The sequence below is a fragment of the Opisthocomus hoazin genome, chromosome 7, assembly GCF_030867145.1.
Source record: "Opisthocomus hoazin isolate bOpiHoa1 chromosome 7, bOpiHoa1.hap1, whole genome shotgun sequence".
Taxonomy (NCBI): domain Eukaryota; kingdom Metazoa; phylum Chordata; class Aves; order Opisthocomiformes; family Opisthocomidae; genus Opisthocomus; species Opisthocomus hoazin.
Window position 1 is genome coordinate 4,743,631 of NC_134420.1, and position 19,159 is coordinate 4,762,789.

Below are 19,159 nucleotides of genomic sequence, written 5' to 3' on the forward strand. Positions count from 1 at the left end.
AGAAGACATTTCTTATTTCAGGTACACCAAGTTACCCTTATGCATCAAAAATGCCAGGAGGGAAAAGACACCATGCCAACTTTATCCAAAATCCTTGAAATACAGCTAAGGAGCTTGGAAAGCAATAACCACTAAACAATTCTGGACACCCTGATGAAGTAGGTATTACTCCTCTCCAAGAAAATTAAGTCAGATTTTAAAGTTAATTGTCACAAATTACACAGCAACTAGATGCAAAACAAGAAGCTGAACTCTCATTTGGATCCCGCTAACAAGGAGATTACCCATCTGGTTCAAGTTAGACATGTTTCCAGTACCTTGCTGAATTAGACTTTATGTAGCTATTCAAAACACTGGACCAGTCTACACAGCCAATGCTAGATAAATAAAATACACATAAAATAAGAACTGAGTCAACGAGCATTATAAAATGACAAATTTATTGCAGAGTAAAATGAGTTTTTCCCCTCAAAAGCACATGCCAGAACTGTTAAAATTTTATACTTTCAGCTGAACGTTACTCAAAATCATATTCAAATTATTAGAACCAAACTTAGTACGTATGTGTATACACTTTCACAAAAAACTACCCTACATTTATTTATGATTGATGGGCTTATCCAAATATTTTCAATTAAAGGCAATTAACTCAAGTAGTTGAAAGAAATCCTTAATAAATGATTCCTTAGCCAAACTACAGTTTAAATATATTGGGAACAAAACGAGGAGTCGATCAAAAAAAAAAAAGACTTGATTACAAATAGCATTTACAATGGTCACCTCAACAATTGTTCGGATTATCTCTGCTCATCATCACAGTATACTCCAGTCTTGAACATTCTGCTTAGCAAATTAATTACCATAGTTACACGAAACAGCAAATCAGTCCACGTCTTCAACTAGAGAAGTTCCTTCCTTATTTTCTAGCTTGGATACCTGCAAGTTAAAAGGAAACTGATTCAATAGTAAAAATAAGTTTGCACTTAACGTCATCCTGTCTTTTCAGGCTTCCATCACAAAGCAGTGTAGAGCCCAGATTTATGAGGAACTGACAGCGGGATATGCTCTAGGGGACAACGGAGCTGAACAGGCAGTTCGTTGCAGTCAAAAGAGAAGGTCAAATTTTATTCCCACCCACCCCTTTAACCTCCCCCCGGCTGCTCCCATCAGTTCCTAGTTTGTTGTCAGTTTGGTGACTTCATTTGGCTGACCAAGGAGTGAGCCAAGCACCAAAGCCATCTCGGAAGCCCCGAGAGACAGAAAGGGAGGCATCACTGCCCCTTCCAGTGGCAGCTGTCAGATTAGATCAGACCATAACCTGGAACCCTGCCCGCAACAGAGAGCCTAGGATAATTAAAACGAACACAGAAAATGCTTTCCATGCACACACACACAATTCTATAAAACTGACCTTCACTGTTCTTAAAACTTAAGAAAAGGAAGTAGCTTATATTAAGCTAAGCTGTTGTTAAGACTGACAATACAGTTTCAGAAACGATTCTACAAACTCATGGAGGACAGACTGAGAGCACAAACTAAACACGATGTTCTGCACATTAACTCTGGAAAATTCAGTTTTACATTCCCTGAATCTGTAAGGATGTATAGGGAGGGCTGTACTGTAAATTCCTTGTTATTACGTTCTTCCTTCAACATCTGCTGCTGGTCATGAAAGAGACACACAAAGATACCCAGGTTGGTAAGTCTTTTCATTTGACCAAACACAGCTTATCTTGTGGTATGACCAGTAAGCAGAAGACAGACTGCAGATACCTAATCCTTGTGCCAGCTTTCTTCTGACCTACATCACAGTTCCTTCAAATTATGCCAGCTATTAAAATCCCAGTGAACATTTTGGCACCTAGAAATTGTTAAAGTGCATGCTCTGACCACACATCCTTTACCTCAGATGTAACTCAAAGGCAGAAGCTACAGACAGTGCCACTGGAGTTCCTAGATTTGCTCTAAACCACTGAAATTTCATCACCCAGGTGGAACCTTCAGCTAGGTAGAGCTGAAGGACATGAAGACTCCAAGCGCAAAGCTGGCAATTCCCAGCAAACACTATGACCTCAGCCTTCTCTTACCCCTGTTCCTTCTGCAGCAGATAGAGGGAATTTTGCACTTAAAAAAGTGGCTGACTAAATTGGCTTGACTACACTACAAACATACGAAGTAGAAAAGAACTTTCCACAAATCCAACAGATTTCGCTATCATTAGCACTCAAAACCATTTCCCTTCACACATGAGCTCAAGCTGTAACATGACTCTTCTACAGGAAAACCTGGTGCTACCTAGCTAAAGGTGGTTTTTACGCCACTTAGAGTTTATGCCTTATTTTCACAGTCCTGTCACTATGCCAGAAAAACCTCAAGTGCAGATTAAGTCCCAGGAGCATAATTATCAGTGAGACATTGTCCCAGAGAATGATTCTCTTCAGAAGGACAATTGTGCTGAATATGCAGAGTCAGTGGAAACTCTAACAGTATTCCCTTCCTTGAACAGGGCAGATTTGACTCACATTATTGCAAGTCATTATTTTCCAGTCTTGCAAAAAGCTATCCATAACAATGAGTTATCAGTTCAGATTACTGCTGAACTTTTATCAGTTCAGGTTACTGTTGCCTACATAACAGATTTTTCCCCAAACTTGACTCCCAGTTTTCAGGAATAAGTCGCAACGGCTAGTACCCTTGCATGGCACAACTGCTATTACATACAAATCCAGTTAAAAAGTGTAACAATATCCTGGATCATTAAAAGATCTTAATCACATTTACTGTAAGCATAAAATACTTACATTTTGGTCCAGACCCTACAAAAATATTTTACCCAACTTCCACTGAGGCCAAAATAACTTTTGTCCTGGACTTCAGTGGGAAAAATTCCAAAACGATGGCAAAAAAGCCACCATACAGACCTACAAAAAGTGCTGCACGTGGTAGCTTTTATCCTAGGTTTCAAGGTAATAAAACACTATTACAGCATGTCTGGCATTTCACAGACGAGGGAATTAATATTTTATTATATATATAAACATATTCTTAAAAGCAACTGAGGTTTAAAATTTCTGGCAGGAAAAACTTCAGGGTGCTAAAATTTTTCAGCCCAGCACTTCTGCCATAAAACATGCATTAAAATAACGTTGAAGGTGTGACTGAAAACTACAAAAAGCTAAGCACGGTTCCAATAGTTGCTCGAGCCCCTCCACACCTCACAGTCCTCAAACTAAGCACTGTACCATTACTGTTGCTGTATTTGAGCAAACTCGTATTTGTCAGTCAACTGACTTGAGGTTCAAAAAAGGAATCGTTGTAGAAGCAGGTGGGAGAAGCATTCCCAATGAACTGCTGCCTCTTACTGGCTTTTCCCACGCAGACGTAGGTCAAGTTTAAGCCTGCAATTAAACAGATCCCTTCAGACAGGTCCTGAACCGAAACACATAAGCTTGTTCTCGGTATTAGCACAGAACTTCATGAGTATGAAACCTGTTAGTTTCTGGCCTCTGTATGTATAGTCTCTCTTTTCTTCTTCTTCTTCTTGCTTTCCTAGCAATATGACAAGCTGTACTTAACAATGAAAAAAACCGAAGAACCCAGCCTACACTGAAGCCAGAGAATTCTTAGACTCACAGTTATGTGAAAAGAACAATCCCAGTTCTTTTTGTATTAAACTATTATCCTGAATGCTAGTTGTCTTCTGCTGGAGACTCACCGGATCTGAGCTTGTCCCATTGTGAGGGCTTTAAACATAAAACCATACAAGAATCAGAGGGCATTTACCTGTTTATCTATACACCTAAACTGCCAGGACCATGTGGTGTTATAAAGGAAAGGCCTCAGGTCAAATCGGTTGTCATCGGGACTGTAGTTTTCAGCATGGTAGGAAGGCGTGAGGGTGGTCATTTTATGTCTGTTAACTGAATACATCCTGAAGAAATGCTTAACCTTTGATGCCACCTGGTGTACAAAGAACATAGCTTTTAATCAGATGAAGTTTTCTTAGTATTTGAAAGTGTAGAGAAGAAGAGTATTTTGGAGACTGTGTTCTAGATTTACACATCCATTTTCTTCCATTAACATTTACATAAATTATCTGCCGCGACTAGTATGAATCACTGTGGGTGACCCCACCTATAAGAGGCATTTAAGACCATTTTCAGACACCACCCTGGTCTCAGCACCTAGCATTTACCAATGAGGAAGCGCCTTGTATGAAAGCCAACAGTGAGCACTAGCCTCTGCAATTCAGGTGACAATTTCAACTCTTTCCTTTATGCACAGGAAAGGAAGAACTGCATAACAGCAAAGCAGATACCTCTTCAGTGTAGATAATCTTTCAAAGCAAGAGCCATTTTCCATCTCGGAATACATAACCAAAGGCTTCAAGAGTAGTTAGCCATGAGTAATTCAGAGTAATTTTCCCCTGAAGGTATAGTTCCGAAGTAATTGTTTTCAGACTACCCAATTACTGCTCTAACAATTTGCAACACAGACAACAAGCTCCATTAATTTAAGAGATGCATACCACTTTTTCCAGCATATTCTGCTACAGCTGTAGAATGATCTCTAAACAGAATAATTAAACTATCCTTTTCAGTTAAAAGGAACTCTACTCGACGTTTCTCCAAACATACTCTATGTTGGCAAAGACATTACATGACTTGATTTTTTTTTTTTTTAATAAATTACCTCTCTTGGAGTGCAAATTTCCTTCCACATATTAATCAGCTTACAGAACATACTGTATGGTCCAGCCTTTGCAATTTTTCTTAATTTGCCATAGATTGAGAGCTCTGCGTATGTCATCCCCATATCTGCCTGAAATCAGACACACAGAAAGTCACTGAAAACTTTAACTATGCAAATTACAATTAATTGTTTTATGGAGCAAGTACAATAACCCAGTTTAATCAAAGAAATACTGAAATGAAATTGCCAATGATCAAAAAGACAGAGAGACTAATATTATGAGCAAAAGAAAATAAAGTGGGATCTCTATGACATGAGAGATCCGAAATTCTTCCATGAATGTTTGATTTGGCCAACGAAAATATTTCTTTCCTGAGAAAGATTTGTTCATTTTCCCTTCTAGCTAGCTTAAATGTAGTGTATACCAGTAAAGTAAGGCCAAATGAAGAAAACCGCTAATTCTAATTCAGCAACCCTTTGCTTTATCATAAAGAGTTTTACAATACCCGACAGTTAAAGATCCAACAGCCCTTAGAGGTAGTTGTTAGGCTTACCAGTCCTCTCTTACCCAGAGCGGACAGCAAAGAGAAGGGCTGGGGGAGAAGAGAAAGGGCTTTGCTGCCAGTCATTTTAATGGCAGTAAGGCCCTGACTTGACTTTCTTTTGGTATTAAGAAAACTTAAAACTGAATTTCAGAACACCAATCTTTCAAAGTGCCCAAAATACAAAATACTTCCAAAAAAAAGTTGATTTGCTCTTTTGGAAACTGTTGTCAACATAGATAAGGCTGCTGTGGGATACTAGTGCCTTTTCTGCAGCTTTAAGAATGTTTACAACATGCTTGTCAATAAGCACAGATACATACAAGAGCAAACAATAGTTATTGGACAAAAACCACATTTGGGGATAAGGCTTACCAGAGCATTTTAAAGTCACTGCCCATTACCTCATCAGTCTGAGCCACTTGTCCATCCACCAGCGGCTCTAACTCTGCCGTGGGTGCGGCTGACATGATACTGCAAGAGGAAGGTAAAAGAAAAACATTAATTCTGTCCAGTCTTATGAGTACTAGTTAACAGTCTGGTTTGTTAACAATCAAATGCTTTATTCAAAACTTTTTCAGGGCATAAGCTGCTAAAGGACTAGCCAGCTCTGAACAAGTGGTACTTGGGAGCTGTTACAGGTTTAAAAAGCAATGCTTTATAGCAAAAACACAAAGCATCTTGTTCAAACAGTCCCTTCAGTTCAAACAGTACTTGGGAGCTGTTACAGGTTTAAAAAGCAATGCTTTATAGCAAAAACACAAAGCATCTTGTTCAAACAGTCCCTTCAGTGGAATTAACAACACAAACGCTTGCATACAGTAACTGCTAAGACCAGCGGCATTTTTGGCACCCAGGAATTTACATTGTATAAGCATACACAGTCATTTAAAAACAAAGGGACGCGCAGAATACTTTTCTTTATTAGCATCTGCAATGTTACTGCAGCTTAGCTCTTAGTAGAGAAAACCAAACCGTGAAGTTCACAATATGCTGCATACAAACACAGTCACCAAATACCACCGCTTCACTACCCACCTTCTGAGGGCCGTGAGCTGAAAATTTTCAATGCAATATTGTATGAAGTTCTTCAAATCAGCCTTGCTGATTCCACCAATAGGATTGATATCAGCACTTGAGCAATCATACTTTGTCAAGTAACCTCGGAGACTGAGCAAGAGAGGAAATTTTATATAGTAATAGTAAATAATAACATAACTTTAGCATAATATATAATAGTTTATTATATATAAAATATATACGTAGGGAGAAACAGACTGCGTATTGTTAACGTATTGATATGTAAGGGGAAAACCGGTGTTCAGCTGCAACAGGGCTATCCTAAAGCCATGAAATTGCTGGGAGGAGGAACACGATAATTTAAACAATTAGGAACCACTGCAAAACTGCCCATGCTAAGGTAATATATTTGATGCAAAACAATTAGAATACTGTCCTGACCAATTTAAAAAAAAAAAATCCCAAAACACCCATAGAATCAGCACACACTACTCTCCCAGCTTTTGAGGTCATCAGTCCTACCATCTTATGGAGATTGCTTCAATCTTCAAACAGTCAGCTCTAATAACAGTAATTCAGATTTTTAAAATCTATTTTTCAACTCAAAGTTCACAACTTAATTCCTAATACAGTAATTGAAAATACAACAAATAACAGATTGGAAAGTTAACCTGGTAACTGCACAGGCAAGCTCTGCTGAAAATGGCTAAGGAAGCAACAACGGTTTATTGGAAAACTATGACAATACTTTGGCTGTAAACTTCTGAAAAATACACAATTTTCCATTCAGGCCGATTCAACTATTTTCATTAATTTCACTGCTATTAGTGTATTCTTAGCTTGTTACCTCTTCTGAGTAATAATCTCCACTGGGATTTGGTAGAGTTGCAAGGAAATGCAGTGACCTCTTCCCAGTTCACCTGGTTTTAGATTTCTAATTTTCACCAACCTTTCATCCACGTTGGCTGATCCTAGTACCAGAAGTCCCCCTGGCAAACCCCGAGTCCAAAGCGTCAGCTGAGCAAACAGGTAGGCAAGGACCATTCTTATTCTAGCCTGCATAGCAAAATGAAAAATCAAGCAAATTTACAAAGCAGAATAATTTCTCCCCAATCACTTTTATTATTCAATTCCCTAAACAAACCCATGAAGAACAAAATGTGAGAGGGCTAAGTGTTACTGCAAGAAGGATGGTCTTGTGGAGAAGAAGCCAACCACACATAGGAAAGCCAGGTTCAGTATCCACTACTGCCACAGACTTACACGACTGAGCAGGTTTATTCTACTCTGAACTGCATAATGGGGAGTAGTTGCCATTTCTGCCTCCTACAAGCACAAATAAGGAGCCATGAGGGATGAAGTATGCAGATAAACCATCGGTCTATCACACCCTTTTATGGAGTATTAGACTAAAGGGATTTACTTACATAACATTTCTCTTTGCTTTTGTCCCCATTCTGAAACTCAACTTTTTCTAAGGATGGTAATAATACCAAACAGACCTAAGATTCAGCCTCCAGCTCTAGCCACAATTGTGTGTGATGTTAAGCAAATCGCCACACTGCTGTGACCAAAGCCTGTCCCATTGCCAAAAAGCTGATAAAGGATTCAATGTTTGCTTCCAGAGGAGACAGCTGGAGGTCTCCAGTAATAGCACGGCAAAAAAGATCAAGTCCTCAGCTCACAAAAACTATCAAACACAATAATCAAGATTTAGCCAGAAGTAAAACAGACTGGCTGGTTAAGTTGGAAGCCAAAAAGCAAGCTGTCATGACAACCAAAGGTACAGCTGGAGCCAGGGACCAGAAGTCACTAGGCAGCTACATCTTCTGTGATTCTGTAGGTTATGTATACCAGCACTACCAAGGTACAGCACTGGTCTGTTCTGACACAATGAAAATGTGTATTTGAGCTGCATTTTATAAGCCTGTTGGAGATTAAATACCTTCTGATGCAAAAAAAAAAATAAAAAAATTCTTTTATACCTTCTAAAACTGAACACATTTAGGAATTGGAATGGGTAAGCTTGACATCTCACACAGACCTTTTTAAAGGCTGCTAACATTCACCACAGGAAAGTCTAGTACACATTGGCAATATTTTTGAGGCTTAACCTGCCACAATCCTACTGGACTCTGAGCTGTCTATCAGAATACTTTGCTGCTCATTTTCCTTACCTGGCAACCTTCTGTTGGGATGCCTTTTAAACACCAATGCTACTGATGAGATACAGGCATGTACTATTTCCTCCTCACCATCCTATGAGGTTTTAAAAGTCACAAGCAATAATTATCGTGGTCTTCTCCTGCGTTATGTGTATGACTGCAGATTTCTGCTGCAGACAAGCATTCACTGGAAGCCCATGAATCTTCAGGCACACACCACAACACGTTTGGGTTTTCACAGCAACACAAATGAAGGGCCCTCTTGCTACTTCACCATTTTGTGCTCTTTCAAAAAAACTATAAAAAAGAGTCTGACCTGATTCAGCCTACATGAAACGCACCTGCACATTCTGGAGTGCCAGGTTTTCTCTGCTGCTCCCTCCGTAGACAGAAAAGTGGGGAGTTCGACCTGTCACCACGCTGAAAATTCCCACAATAGCTTTCACAGCCGCATCTATGTTCAGATTGATGTGATAGCTGAGAACAATTCAAGCAGAAGTGACTCAACTAGCACAATCTGACTATATAAAATAGCATTAAAAAAAGCAGAAAACCCACCCATAAAATGATGTTTTAAAGGCTGCTACCATCTCAGATTGGGTACAAAGAAACTTTGGAAAGAATAACACTTTCCAGAGTCTGTTTCCAAATTTCCACATCCTTTACCAAATGCTTCTAAGTTTGCCTCACGTTTACACACTCAAGTAACAATGTCTGGAATACTCCTACTTAATACACCTACTATTCCTCTCCTATTTTTTCCTGTTTCAGAGTCTGAAAGATTTATATGAAAGTTTTAGCCAGAACATGATATTTTTTCCAGCACTTCTCAATTTATACCTGCCTATTTGCTCAGCCAGAAGTTTAGCCCTGTTACAAGTATCCTGGGAGGAGTTCTCACTAGCCATATAGCAAGTGGTAAAGACACGCTTGCAAAATTCTCGAGGATCCTCAGGGACATAGGTCTCATCATTCACAATCTTGCGTGCATCAGCCAGCACATCCGCATCTGAAGACAAAGCAAAAGAAACAGAACAAGAGTGGAAACTGTTGTGCTCCTGCTATCCAGGATATGCAAATAACTTGTATGTTTCTTGTATTCCCATTAAGCTCTAGAGTGCCTCTCACAAGTAAGACGACTCCATCATCTTAACTCCCCAAACATATTTTCATGTATCAAAGAATTACTGATTTTTCTCCTAATTCTAAACACAGAAATGTTAAATCCTCTTGCTCTATGCCTTAAAGAAACTTTCTAGAAAATATGATCCAATATGTACAAAGGCTTAGCTAAATGCATATGGTCTACCTAAAGCCAGTTTAAGAGCTTGAACCATGCCTAACCATGTTTTGTAGTGCTGAATTTAACAGAAGGAGAAAATTCTCATGATAAACTGAAATCCCACGACTACAGCAGCCAACATTTTAAACAACACTCTAGACAGAAGCTAGTCTGAGTTCCACATTCAACTCTCAAACCCAAAAGGAAAACTATTAAGCCAATTCCAAGAACCTGAAATCTGGGCGCACATTTTCGCTGGAATTTCTGAAGAGATACAATGGATTCCATTAGAACAACTGGGCAAGAGTCTACCATTAATGACCTCTTGCATCTATTGCACCCAGCTAATATTAACTTGTCCGTAACCATTAGTAAGCATGACTAGCCAGATGTGCATATCTACTTACTTCCATTCTTGACTGCCAGGCAAACCTGGCGACACATGGAGTATACTATGCAAGCTGTAGCAGAGCTGTCAATTCCACCACTGAGAGGTAGGAGAAATCCTGCCTTGAAAACAGAGCGAGGAAGATATTCCAAATAGCAAAATTAGAAAAATATATCTTGTGCCATTCAGAGACATATTCTTGTAAAAGAATTACACATGCATTGTTCAAGTCTGCTTATATTCTACTCAGGAAAAACAAACAAATAAACCAGACCTAGCAAACCCTCTTAAACTCTCATCAACTGGATAATCAAACAAGTAGTCAGTGCAAACTCTTTGGCTAGAAAAACTGCCAGTATGTCTTTACCCTCTAGTAAGACAGAGGAGCTAATAAAAAGTACTAAATTTTTTGTATATACTTCACTATTAAACTGAATTACTAGTTCATGTCACTCTGCTTATTTTAAACATCTCCATTATAACATTAACATATTTTCCTTACTGAAAAAACAGTGTTTCAAAGAAAAAGAAATCCCCTTTATTAAAAGGTAAGCTTGACTGTTGCTTTCAAAGAAAGCACAATTCCTAAGGAAAAGGTCAGAAGAACACACTGAAGTCACACTTTGCGTTGAAGTCTGAATGAGCTACCAGTGGAAAACTCAAACCTTGCACCTTGGACTAACATCACTTTGCACTAACAGCAGCACAGGATAGTAATGTGTACCATCCCTACAGCACAGAAGAAGATGTGTATGCCACGGCAAAGAACAAAACCAGTTGTTCTTACCTGTTTGCTGCGCCTTAAATAGTCCCAAAGCCAACATGCAGGACCAAGGCTGAAATTACAGAATATGCTTAATCCAAAAGGGTTATGGAATAAGACCTAAGCAAGTCAACATATTTACTGTGGTCTTCCAATGAGATACTTTCTTAAATATAACAAGATCTTATATTTATCTCTTTTTTGGTTTTTTGTTTGTTGTTTTTTTTTAATTCAAAATAATTTTCAAGCAACAGATTCAGTATTTGTTTACCTGATCTCCTCCTCAGGACTATGATGTCTCCACTGGACTGGCATACAAGTAGGTACAGCTACATCATCAGAACATGACAGAGCAAAATTCACTTTTACCCTGGGATAAGGATTCACTTTACTGGCCTGAGCAATAGTACAGAAGAATTGGGAAGACATCAATTTTAATGTAGCATATACCTATAAAACATCAGATCTATAGAATACTGTGAAAATCAAGACATGCAACTACTTTTCAAATTCAATAACTATTCAAACTTGGCAGAGTTTGCAAACATAACCTCTGTAAAGAATTCTTACCGCTAAGTTACGAGATGAAATCTCTGCTCTGTAACTTCGAACATCTTCCAAGTCCAGAGTGGCAACCAGCACTTCCTACGGAGAGGCTTTCAACATTAGATTGATTCTACACAAACAGATAAACAATGTTTGACAGGCCTGGACTACAGAAAGTGTTGGGGAAGAAGAATTCCTCCAACTTTTTCCCATACAGATTTTTTTGCTCACTTCACAAGTCACTTCTGACTCAGTAGAATTACTCACGTTACAAAGCGAGCACAACTGACTCGCTTCACTGAGTACTCTACGACGCTCATAAATCACAGTAAATTTATAGCGCTTGTCGGAGAGCGGAACAATAGGTTCACTGTCAGTTGCGGCAAAGGACAAGAGAAAAAGGCAAGAAGCATACTGGGGAAGGAGATGGACTTGGCACATAATGTGAAGAAACCTACAGCTTTGATGACATATCTACTCAGAAAGGGCTTTTGGAAGTAAAGCTCAACCTAGAAAACCTTTTGTCTACCAAACCAGGTCATAATTAGAATATTGCAATATTTGTCCTTTTTTTCTTAGGTAAGAGAATATAAGTTGACAGGGTCTTTCTTAAATATGGTGATTGCATAGGCAAATGTTTTCATGAAGTCCCTCCACTGTGCAGCTCTTCCTCACTCGCAAAAGCAGGAAAGCTACTGTAGATCAGATCTGGGCAATTTCACTTGGAAAAACCTTGGATCTAGTTGAATAGCATAGTAGAAACACATCTTAGTCTAGAGACATGGACCTAGTGTCTGGAATGTCTGGAAAGTGTTGAGCATAAATGTAGCCATACTCATTTTAGCTGTAACTAGCAGCTATAGGTTGAACACATTACCACATCATCGAGTGAAAACTGGGATCCTTGTGCAACTGTTTCTCCATTCATTGAAATCATAGCACAGCCATCATAATACAGACGATCACCATCACAGCCTTTCTGGTTAGCTAAAACGTATATTCCACCATTCTGGGAGGAAAACAAACATGCAGACAAAAAAGTGCTTTTCACAATATAGCACCTGACAGAATGTTAAAACACAAAATGTTATTTCTCTGTTCCTGTCCTTATAATCTTTCTCTGCCTTTACATCGTGATGATTTATGGCTGGTACTCTCTCTTGTCATTTAAAAAAGTACTTTGCATGTGATAGACACGACAGAAACAAGTAATTACATAAATAAATGTAGTAAGTGAGCTCCATCCCTTTCACACTGTTGGAAGACTGGAGTCTTCTGTTACTAGCAAGAGTCATTCCCTTAGCCCAAATAGAGAGGGCTGCACTTCTAAATTGAAATTCTAAGTTCAAACTGAGATTCAGAAAAGCAGAAAGATGATGACAGAAGCTGTATTTGGGTATCTGAGGACAGAGCAGATACTGTTAAATATAACCAAAGCATGTTAAATTACAATGACAAAGTAGTTGTGCAAATTAAACACTTCTCACAGTGTAGTGTACATCCATTACTTTGTTTTTGTCCCCATCACTGTTAAGACAGGATTACATAGGAGAGGAGTCTGTTCTGAAAAAAACGAGGTGCATAACCAAAATTAATTTTTTTTTAAGCATATACCTTTGCTGTGGCAGAATTCACCAAATCCACCCGGGTGTGTGCCTTCCGCAGCACATGGTGACTCCCCGAAGAGTTAGTGAAAATTTCCACACCATCAAGTCCCATTTCAATATGGGGGCTGTCAAAGCAAAAGGCAGAAAAAAGTTCAGCTGGCATACTATGCTGTGTATGCTGCAGGTATCACTTAAAACCACTGACAAATAAAAACACCTATGTCATCATCAGTTTTCTGCATGCCCTAGCTTGAACTAGGATAGGACTCTCTGACTCTTCTGTCAGAGACCAGTAGTGGCTGCAGAGGGCAGAAGGGCTTTTGCTCATTCTGTTCTAAATGAAATGCCTTCTACTTTACTCTGTAGAAGCTTGGGTCTCAAAGAAAGAGAGAATAAGACAATCTTGGTCTGAAAGAGCAACATGGAGATACTTTTGCAAGGTCAGTTCTCTTGGTAAATCCAAAAGCATAAGCTTAAAGAGAACCACAGAAGGGGAAGACTGTTACTGCTTTTTTCTTTTTCCAACATCAAAAGACAGAAATACTGAAAAATCACATCTTTGTAACATACCACACCTTCTGCAGTTACCAGGGAATGAATGTTTGTAACTGGGAGATTTGGAAAACTATCGGGAACATTCAGTTAATTTTAACTGTAACAGCTTTCATGTAACTGTATCTCCATGCCCGCCTCACATCAGGCCTTTGTGAACGGGATCTTCTTTGTCATCAGAAGAACTGTAAATTGTAACAGGACCTAAAACATTAACAGGAAATGTTACTCAAGGGCACTAGGCTTTGCTTTCCTTTAGTGACCTCTTGTTGTTTCCTTATGCCTCGTCTTTATGCATAGTCTGATACTAGTTAAAAAATAAAGCAGAGAGATTAAGCTAACAGCTAAACAGAAAAAAATATGTGATACATCTCAAAGAGCCTATCCTCTATCTTGTCAAATATAAGAGAGCTCAATTTGTCTGTTAAGTGGAATGCTTTGGAGGAGTTGGTCAAAGCCAAAGATAAAAATAATAAAGTAATTAATATTAAAAGACCTACTAGTAGTCTCATTTTTTTGAGACTAGGTACAGTAAGTGGGAATAATACGGGGTTATAGTTACTAGACAAAATCGATACCACAAATTGATACAAAGTAACTTTGTCACTTCGACGCCAGATCAAGTTACAGAGATGGATCCAGAGAGGACATTTCCACCTCAGGTGGAACTAAAATTCCAGTATCTGGAATGCAAGCACTATAGCTACCTGCCATTTGTTTCCTCAGGTCACCTTCTTCATTCCCAATCTTCTCAGTATTTCTCTGAACCTTCCATTTCAAATGAATTTAGCTCAACCACCTAAAACTTCTTCTGCTATCCTGCATCTAGCCTAGTGAAATCTTTCCCATGAAGTATTTATTGCTCCTAAGTGTATTTTAGCTTCCTGACACCTTCTGAAAATATACTACATAGAAGAATAATACCCAGATTTTCTTCAAACATTTATTTCTGGCAGGTACAGGTTATGTTTTAGTTTACTTTTCATTTCTTCTTCTTCTTACCTGTTTGGTGCCCAGAGTTCTTCACATATTTCTGTCCCTAGGCACGTATCTTTGGTTGCTAGCACTGCGTCCCCAAAAGGAACAGTTTCCTGAGCAAAAAAAAGAACATCCTTACATGTATGAAATAGAAGAGTCTATTCAAGTCAAAAAGTTAACTAGAAATCTTTTAAAAATATAAAAATTGAATACTTACTTATGTGGAGTGACACAGTATCAATCACATTACACCTACCTTCATTTTAAACCAAGCAAAAAAAACCCCACCCCAAAACCTCTAGAGTGCAAATTTCTGGATTGTACTGAAATTTGGTATTGAAATTTCAGCAGTATTCAGATCCAGAGCTTTGCTTCAGAACAGGACAACTGCTTTTGAATTAAACAATCTATAAAACAGAGACTGTCTTTTGCTAGGAATCGGCGCATGCTTTAGCAGGAAATCACCTAAATTTTAGACCCTTCAAAATCAAGAAGGTTAAATTCTTTTTTTATTTTTTTTCCTCAAAACACATACTCATTTGTAGTCTCAAGCATAGATAAACTCAGTACCAGAACTGTGCAAAATAAGACAATTAATGTCCTGTGTATATAAACGACTGAGGTGAATTGAAAATTTACTTGCTTTGCTGCCAAATACTAACACAAACAAGGTTATATTATGCTCTCATTTAATGTAATTGAGAATTATCACTGAAACCTATGAATCTGCAACATGACCGACAGCAGAATTCGGTGTGCTACAGTTTTCTGCCACAAATTCTATTCATTTCAATTGCTGAATCTGGAAGATGCGAAAGGTAAAAAGAAATGAAAAAAATCCTTTACAAACTTACCTGTCCAGTCACTTCCTGAATTATTCCGGGTAGAAAATATTCCTCCACATGCCTAAAGCAGGTTTAGAGGTTGTGAATACATCGTTATGTAAACCACAGCATAAAAACTGATTCTTATTTCCACATTCTGCCACCTTCTAACATTGATTAAAGCAATTGTACTTCAGTTTTACAGGGCTGTGTGTGTTTAAAAAAATAAATAAAAAAAAAAGGACCTTCATACTTTCGGTGAAATTAATCAGAAACGTTAAGATTAGGAGCTAGCACCATCTCACTTTGCTTCAGAAATGCTCCATCCTAGCTGTAAACTAGACCTAACAAAGAACACAGCATGCGAGTCAAATACCAAATAAAAGTTTCTCTCTTTGCAGCGTTACCACAGGAGTAACACAGAACTCATCTGGGACTGACTGGGGTCAAGAGGATGGATGCGCAGGGGCCCTCACAGAAGCACTTTACTGAGACCACCAAGTTAGAACCATTCTCTGACGACAGGACGAGTGCACGGCACCAGAGGTGAGCAGCAAGCGTATTCTACGGCATCATAAAGTACGTGGCTTTCATCCTCTGCAGTTGTTAAAATTCACACAGAGCCCATCCATTTCACACTGCTTTCCAGTTTAACACTGAAGAGGATGCAGCAAGCGAGCAAACAAACACAGGCTCTTCCAATCCTGAACTGCACACAGTTAGAAAGTAGACCCAAGGAAAACGACACTACTACACTCGTTGCAGGATCATCCAGCCACACTTTTCCTTCCAGCTCAGCAATTCAGAGTTTGATTGTACTTCATAAGCTTTCTAACTGAGCTGCAATTACGTAGCTTAGCTGACTCTGTCTTGCTGCTCACCCTGTAGCAGCATTGACGGATTTCTATAGAAATTTTAATCCTTCTGCTGTGGCTGCTGTGGTTTTAATCACAATTTTAACAGTAGCCAGCCTACCTTGCTTTGTTCCACGGGGTAAACCATCTCAGTTCCCTGTAGTTTCCTGCATTTGCCAATGATATTTTTGGTCTAATCAGAAGAATTTTTCTTAAAAAAACAAAAACAGAAAGGGCGATTTATGACCTGATGTAGAGCCAAACAAGACTAAATAAGAACACTGATTAATACCAAATCTTTTTTTCTGTTATGAGGTACATTAAGCAACTATTACATACAATAATTTTTTAAAGCTTCTGTTTGCAGACCTAAGGGGTTTTTTTCTGGACTCCTTCAGAAAGCAGTGGAAACTTAGTTTCTACAAATTCAAAAAGGAAAAAGAGATAATGGAAAACATTAGTTGTCTCTCTGAAGTTTAGTAGCTAGGAAGCCAACTTCATTGCTCTACATAGCCCTGAAGAATCTTTCTCGAAGGCCAAATAGGTCTCTGAACGGATACACTAACGCGTTGCCTCACAAAACGCATAAAGAACTACTTACTTATTTAAGAAGATCACTCGACAATTGTAGCGAACGTTTCTGTGCAGAACAGGCCTGTGAAAGTCAGAAGCAGAGTTACCAGTTTCATTAAACGAAGTAAAAAAAAGCTATAGAATCTACTTCACTGCACAACAACTGTTTTTAAGACAACACTTCTACATGGCACCACTAAAGAGAATTAAACAATATATCAAGTTTTAGCTTCTAATTTTTCAATTCAAATAGCTGTTTGCAAAACTCAGAGTTACTGACCATGCTGTCAGTCTCAGATACATCAGCTCCTGCCAGATGGCTGGCAGGCCTGAGCAACACAGGCAGAGCAGAAGAACCCCCCTGCCTGGGCTGATGCAGTCGAACCTGACTCCCCACGACACCACTAGGCTCGTTCAAAATAAAACCAGCTTTACGCATTTATATCAATACTAACAAGTAGGTGTACAGCTCTTGATTCTACAGTTACAATTTATCACTGTTCCCTGGCAGCACGTAACTTACAATGGTTTCAGTGATTCTGACAAACACAGATGTTGCTTAAAGATGTCTGCCACTCAAAGCAAGTTACATTGGCCCTGACGTTGCTGAAAGGGAGTAAGTTTATAAAGCCCTTTGTGTTCCATGTAATACAAAGTCTTACTCATGGCAACAGGGCCCAGCCATTAAGGTTCCCAATACATAACTGTAATTATCCTGCTTTGATAGGACTCAACCAGCAGATACCTTTCAAAGGATTATCTTTCACAGAATCACACAATGGTAGGGGTTGGAAGGGACCTCTGTGGGTCATCTAGTCCAACCTCCTGCCGAAGCAGGGTCTCCTACAGCAGGCTGCACAGGATCTTGTCCAGGCGGGGCTTGAATATCTCCAGAGAAGGAGACTCCACAACCTCCCTGGGCAGCCTGTTCCAGGGCTCCGTCACCCTCAGAGGGAAGAAGTTCTTCCTCATGTTCAGACGGAACTTCCTCTGCTCCAGTTTGTGCCCATTGCCCCTTGTCCTGTCGCTGGGCACCACTGGAAAGAGTCTGGCCCCATCCTCCTGACACCCACCCTTCAGATATTTATAAGCATTTATTAGGTCCCCTCTCAGCCTTCTCTTCTTCAGGCTGAACAAGTCCAGCTCCATTTCTGCAAGTGTTTTGTGTGTTGCAGCCCTAGTCATGGTAATTAAGAGGGAAAGTAGTGCAGCTCCCAAGATGCGATTCACAGTTTGGTGCAGAGCCCTCACTGTCCCGGAGCACAGCAGAGGCAGCATTCCCTAAAGACCTACCCCCTTCATCATATGTACTCAAAAAAACTTACATTCCCACATCACAGATAATATCCTGAGTAGCTGGAGACTCCAGGAGCTTTGCCAGGACTTGAAACGAATGCAAGAGCGTGTCCGACTCATAATAGTGATCCGAGCAGCCGTAACCACTGCGTACAAAACCAGAAGAAATAAAAAATTCAGCCAACGCCAGCACCAAGGGGCCGGATCTACTCCGGAGAAGAAACACCTCATCCGCACAGGCGATTTATACAGGAACGCGCAGCAGCAGCGCTGCCAACGCTGCCGACGGCTCTCCGGGCTGCGCGGCATCGCTGGGAGAGACGGCTCTGTTCCCTGCAGGAGCAGCAGCCCGGGCGGGATCCAAAGCCCTGCCGTGTCTGTCAAGGAAAACTCGCTGAAACTGGCCAAAAATTACCGGTACCGGTCACGTTTCCAAGACTTGGCACGGCAATGGTTTTCTCTGCACAGCCAGCCGCAGGCTTCGGGCATCAGAGTACCACACGGCGGATTTTCTTAATGACCGCTCTCGATTTTCTTAATGACCGCTCTCCGGTAATTAATCGGGAGCGTATCAAACGCAGAAGCAACGAAGCACTCTTACCAGATTTCCATCTCCGGACCAAGCCGGTACCGGGCCCCTTGGCTCTTCGCGATGTCAATACCTGCAAGAGGGTTGGATCAAACACCCGCCGGGCGCCCGGGCCCTGCCCGCTCCGGGAACCGGACAGCGTCACCCAGTCCCGGCGAGACACGGGCGCAGGGGGCCAGGGAACGGGGACGGGAGGGCCCCACTCACTCCTGAGAATCCTCTCCAGGTTCCCCTCAAAATCCAGAGCCCACTGGTTGAGGGCGCAGGCGGCCACGCTCACCGCCCGGCCCATGGCTGCCCGCCCGCTTCCGGGCCGCGGCGCCTCCGCCCCTCCCGGCGGGGCCCGCTCCGCCCCCGGGGCTCGCTGCGGGAGGCAGCGGCACCACCCGCCGCCGCGCCCCACCGGCACCGGGCAGGGGCAGCGGGACCCCGCGGCCGCCCTCACCGCCGCCGCCCCGCCCACTCCGTCTCCTCAGCCCATGGGTTGA

At 40.6% G+C, this 19,159-nt stretch overlaps 1 protein-coding gene across 2 annotated transcripts; it reads right to left on the minus strand.

The window, feature by feature from the left end:
• Positions 1-423: 423 nt before the first annotated feature.
• NADSYN1 (NAD synthetase 1) lies at positions 424-18,994 on the minus strand. Of its 2 annotated transcripts, XM_075426717.1 has the most exons (21): positions 18,879-18,994; positions 18,684-18,744; positions 18,112-18,228; positions 16,815-16,868; positions 16,335-16,424; positions 15,390-15,441; positions 14,560-14,648; positions 13,013-13,130; positions 12,276-12,407; positions 11,423-11,497; positions 11,124-11,248; positions 10,877-10,925; positions 10,109-10,211; positions 9,260-9,428; positions 8,761-8,896; positions 7,204-7,310; positions 6,273-6,404; positions 5,639-5,708; positions 4,693-4,821; positions 3,784-3,960; positions 424-936 (listed from the first exon to the last, which is right to left on the minus strand). In XM_075426717.1, the coding sequence occupies exons 1-21, from the start codon at positions 18,961-18,963 to the stop codon at positions 883-885; spliced, it is 2,124 nt and encodes a 707-aa protein (XP_075282832.1). In that variant the 5' UTR covers positions 18,964-18,994; the 3' UTR covers positions 424-882. The 2 variants fall into 2 exon arrangements, with proteins under 2 accessions (XP_075282832.1, XP_075282833.1); XM_075426718.1 differs by lacking the exons at positions 424-936; positions 3,784-3,960 and having other exon boundaries at positions 4,720-4,821; positions 5,610-5,708.
• Positions 18,995-19,159: the final 165 nt, after the last annotated feature.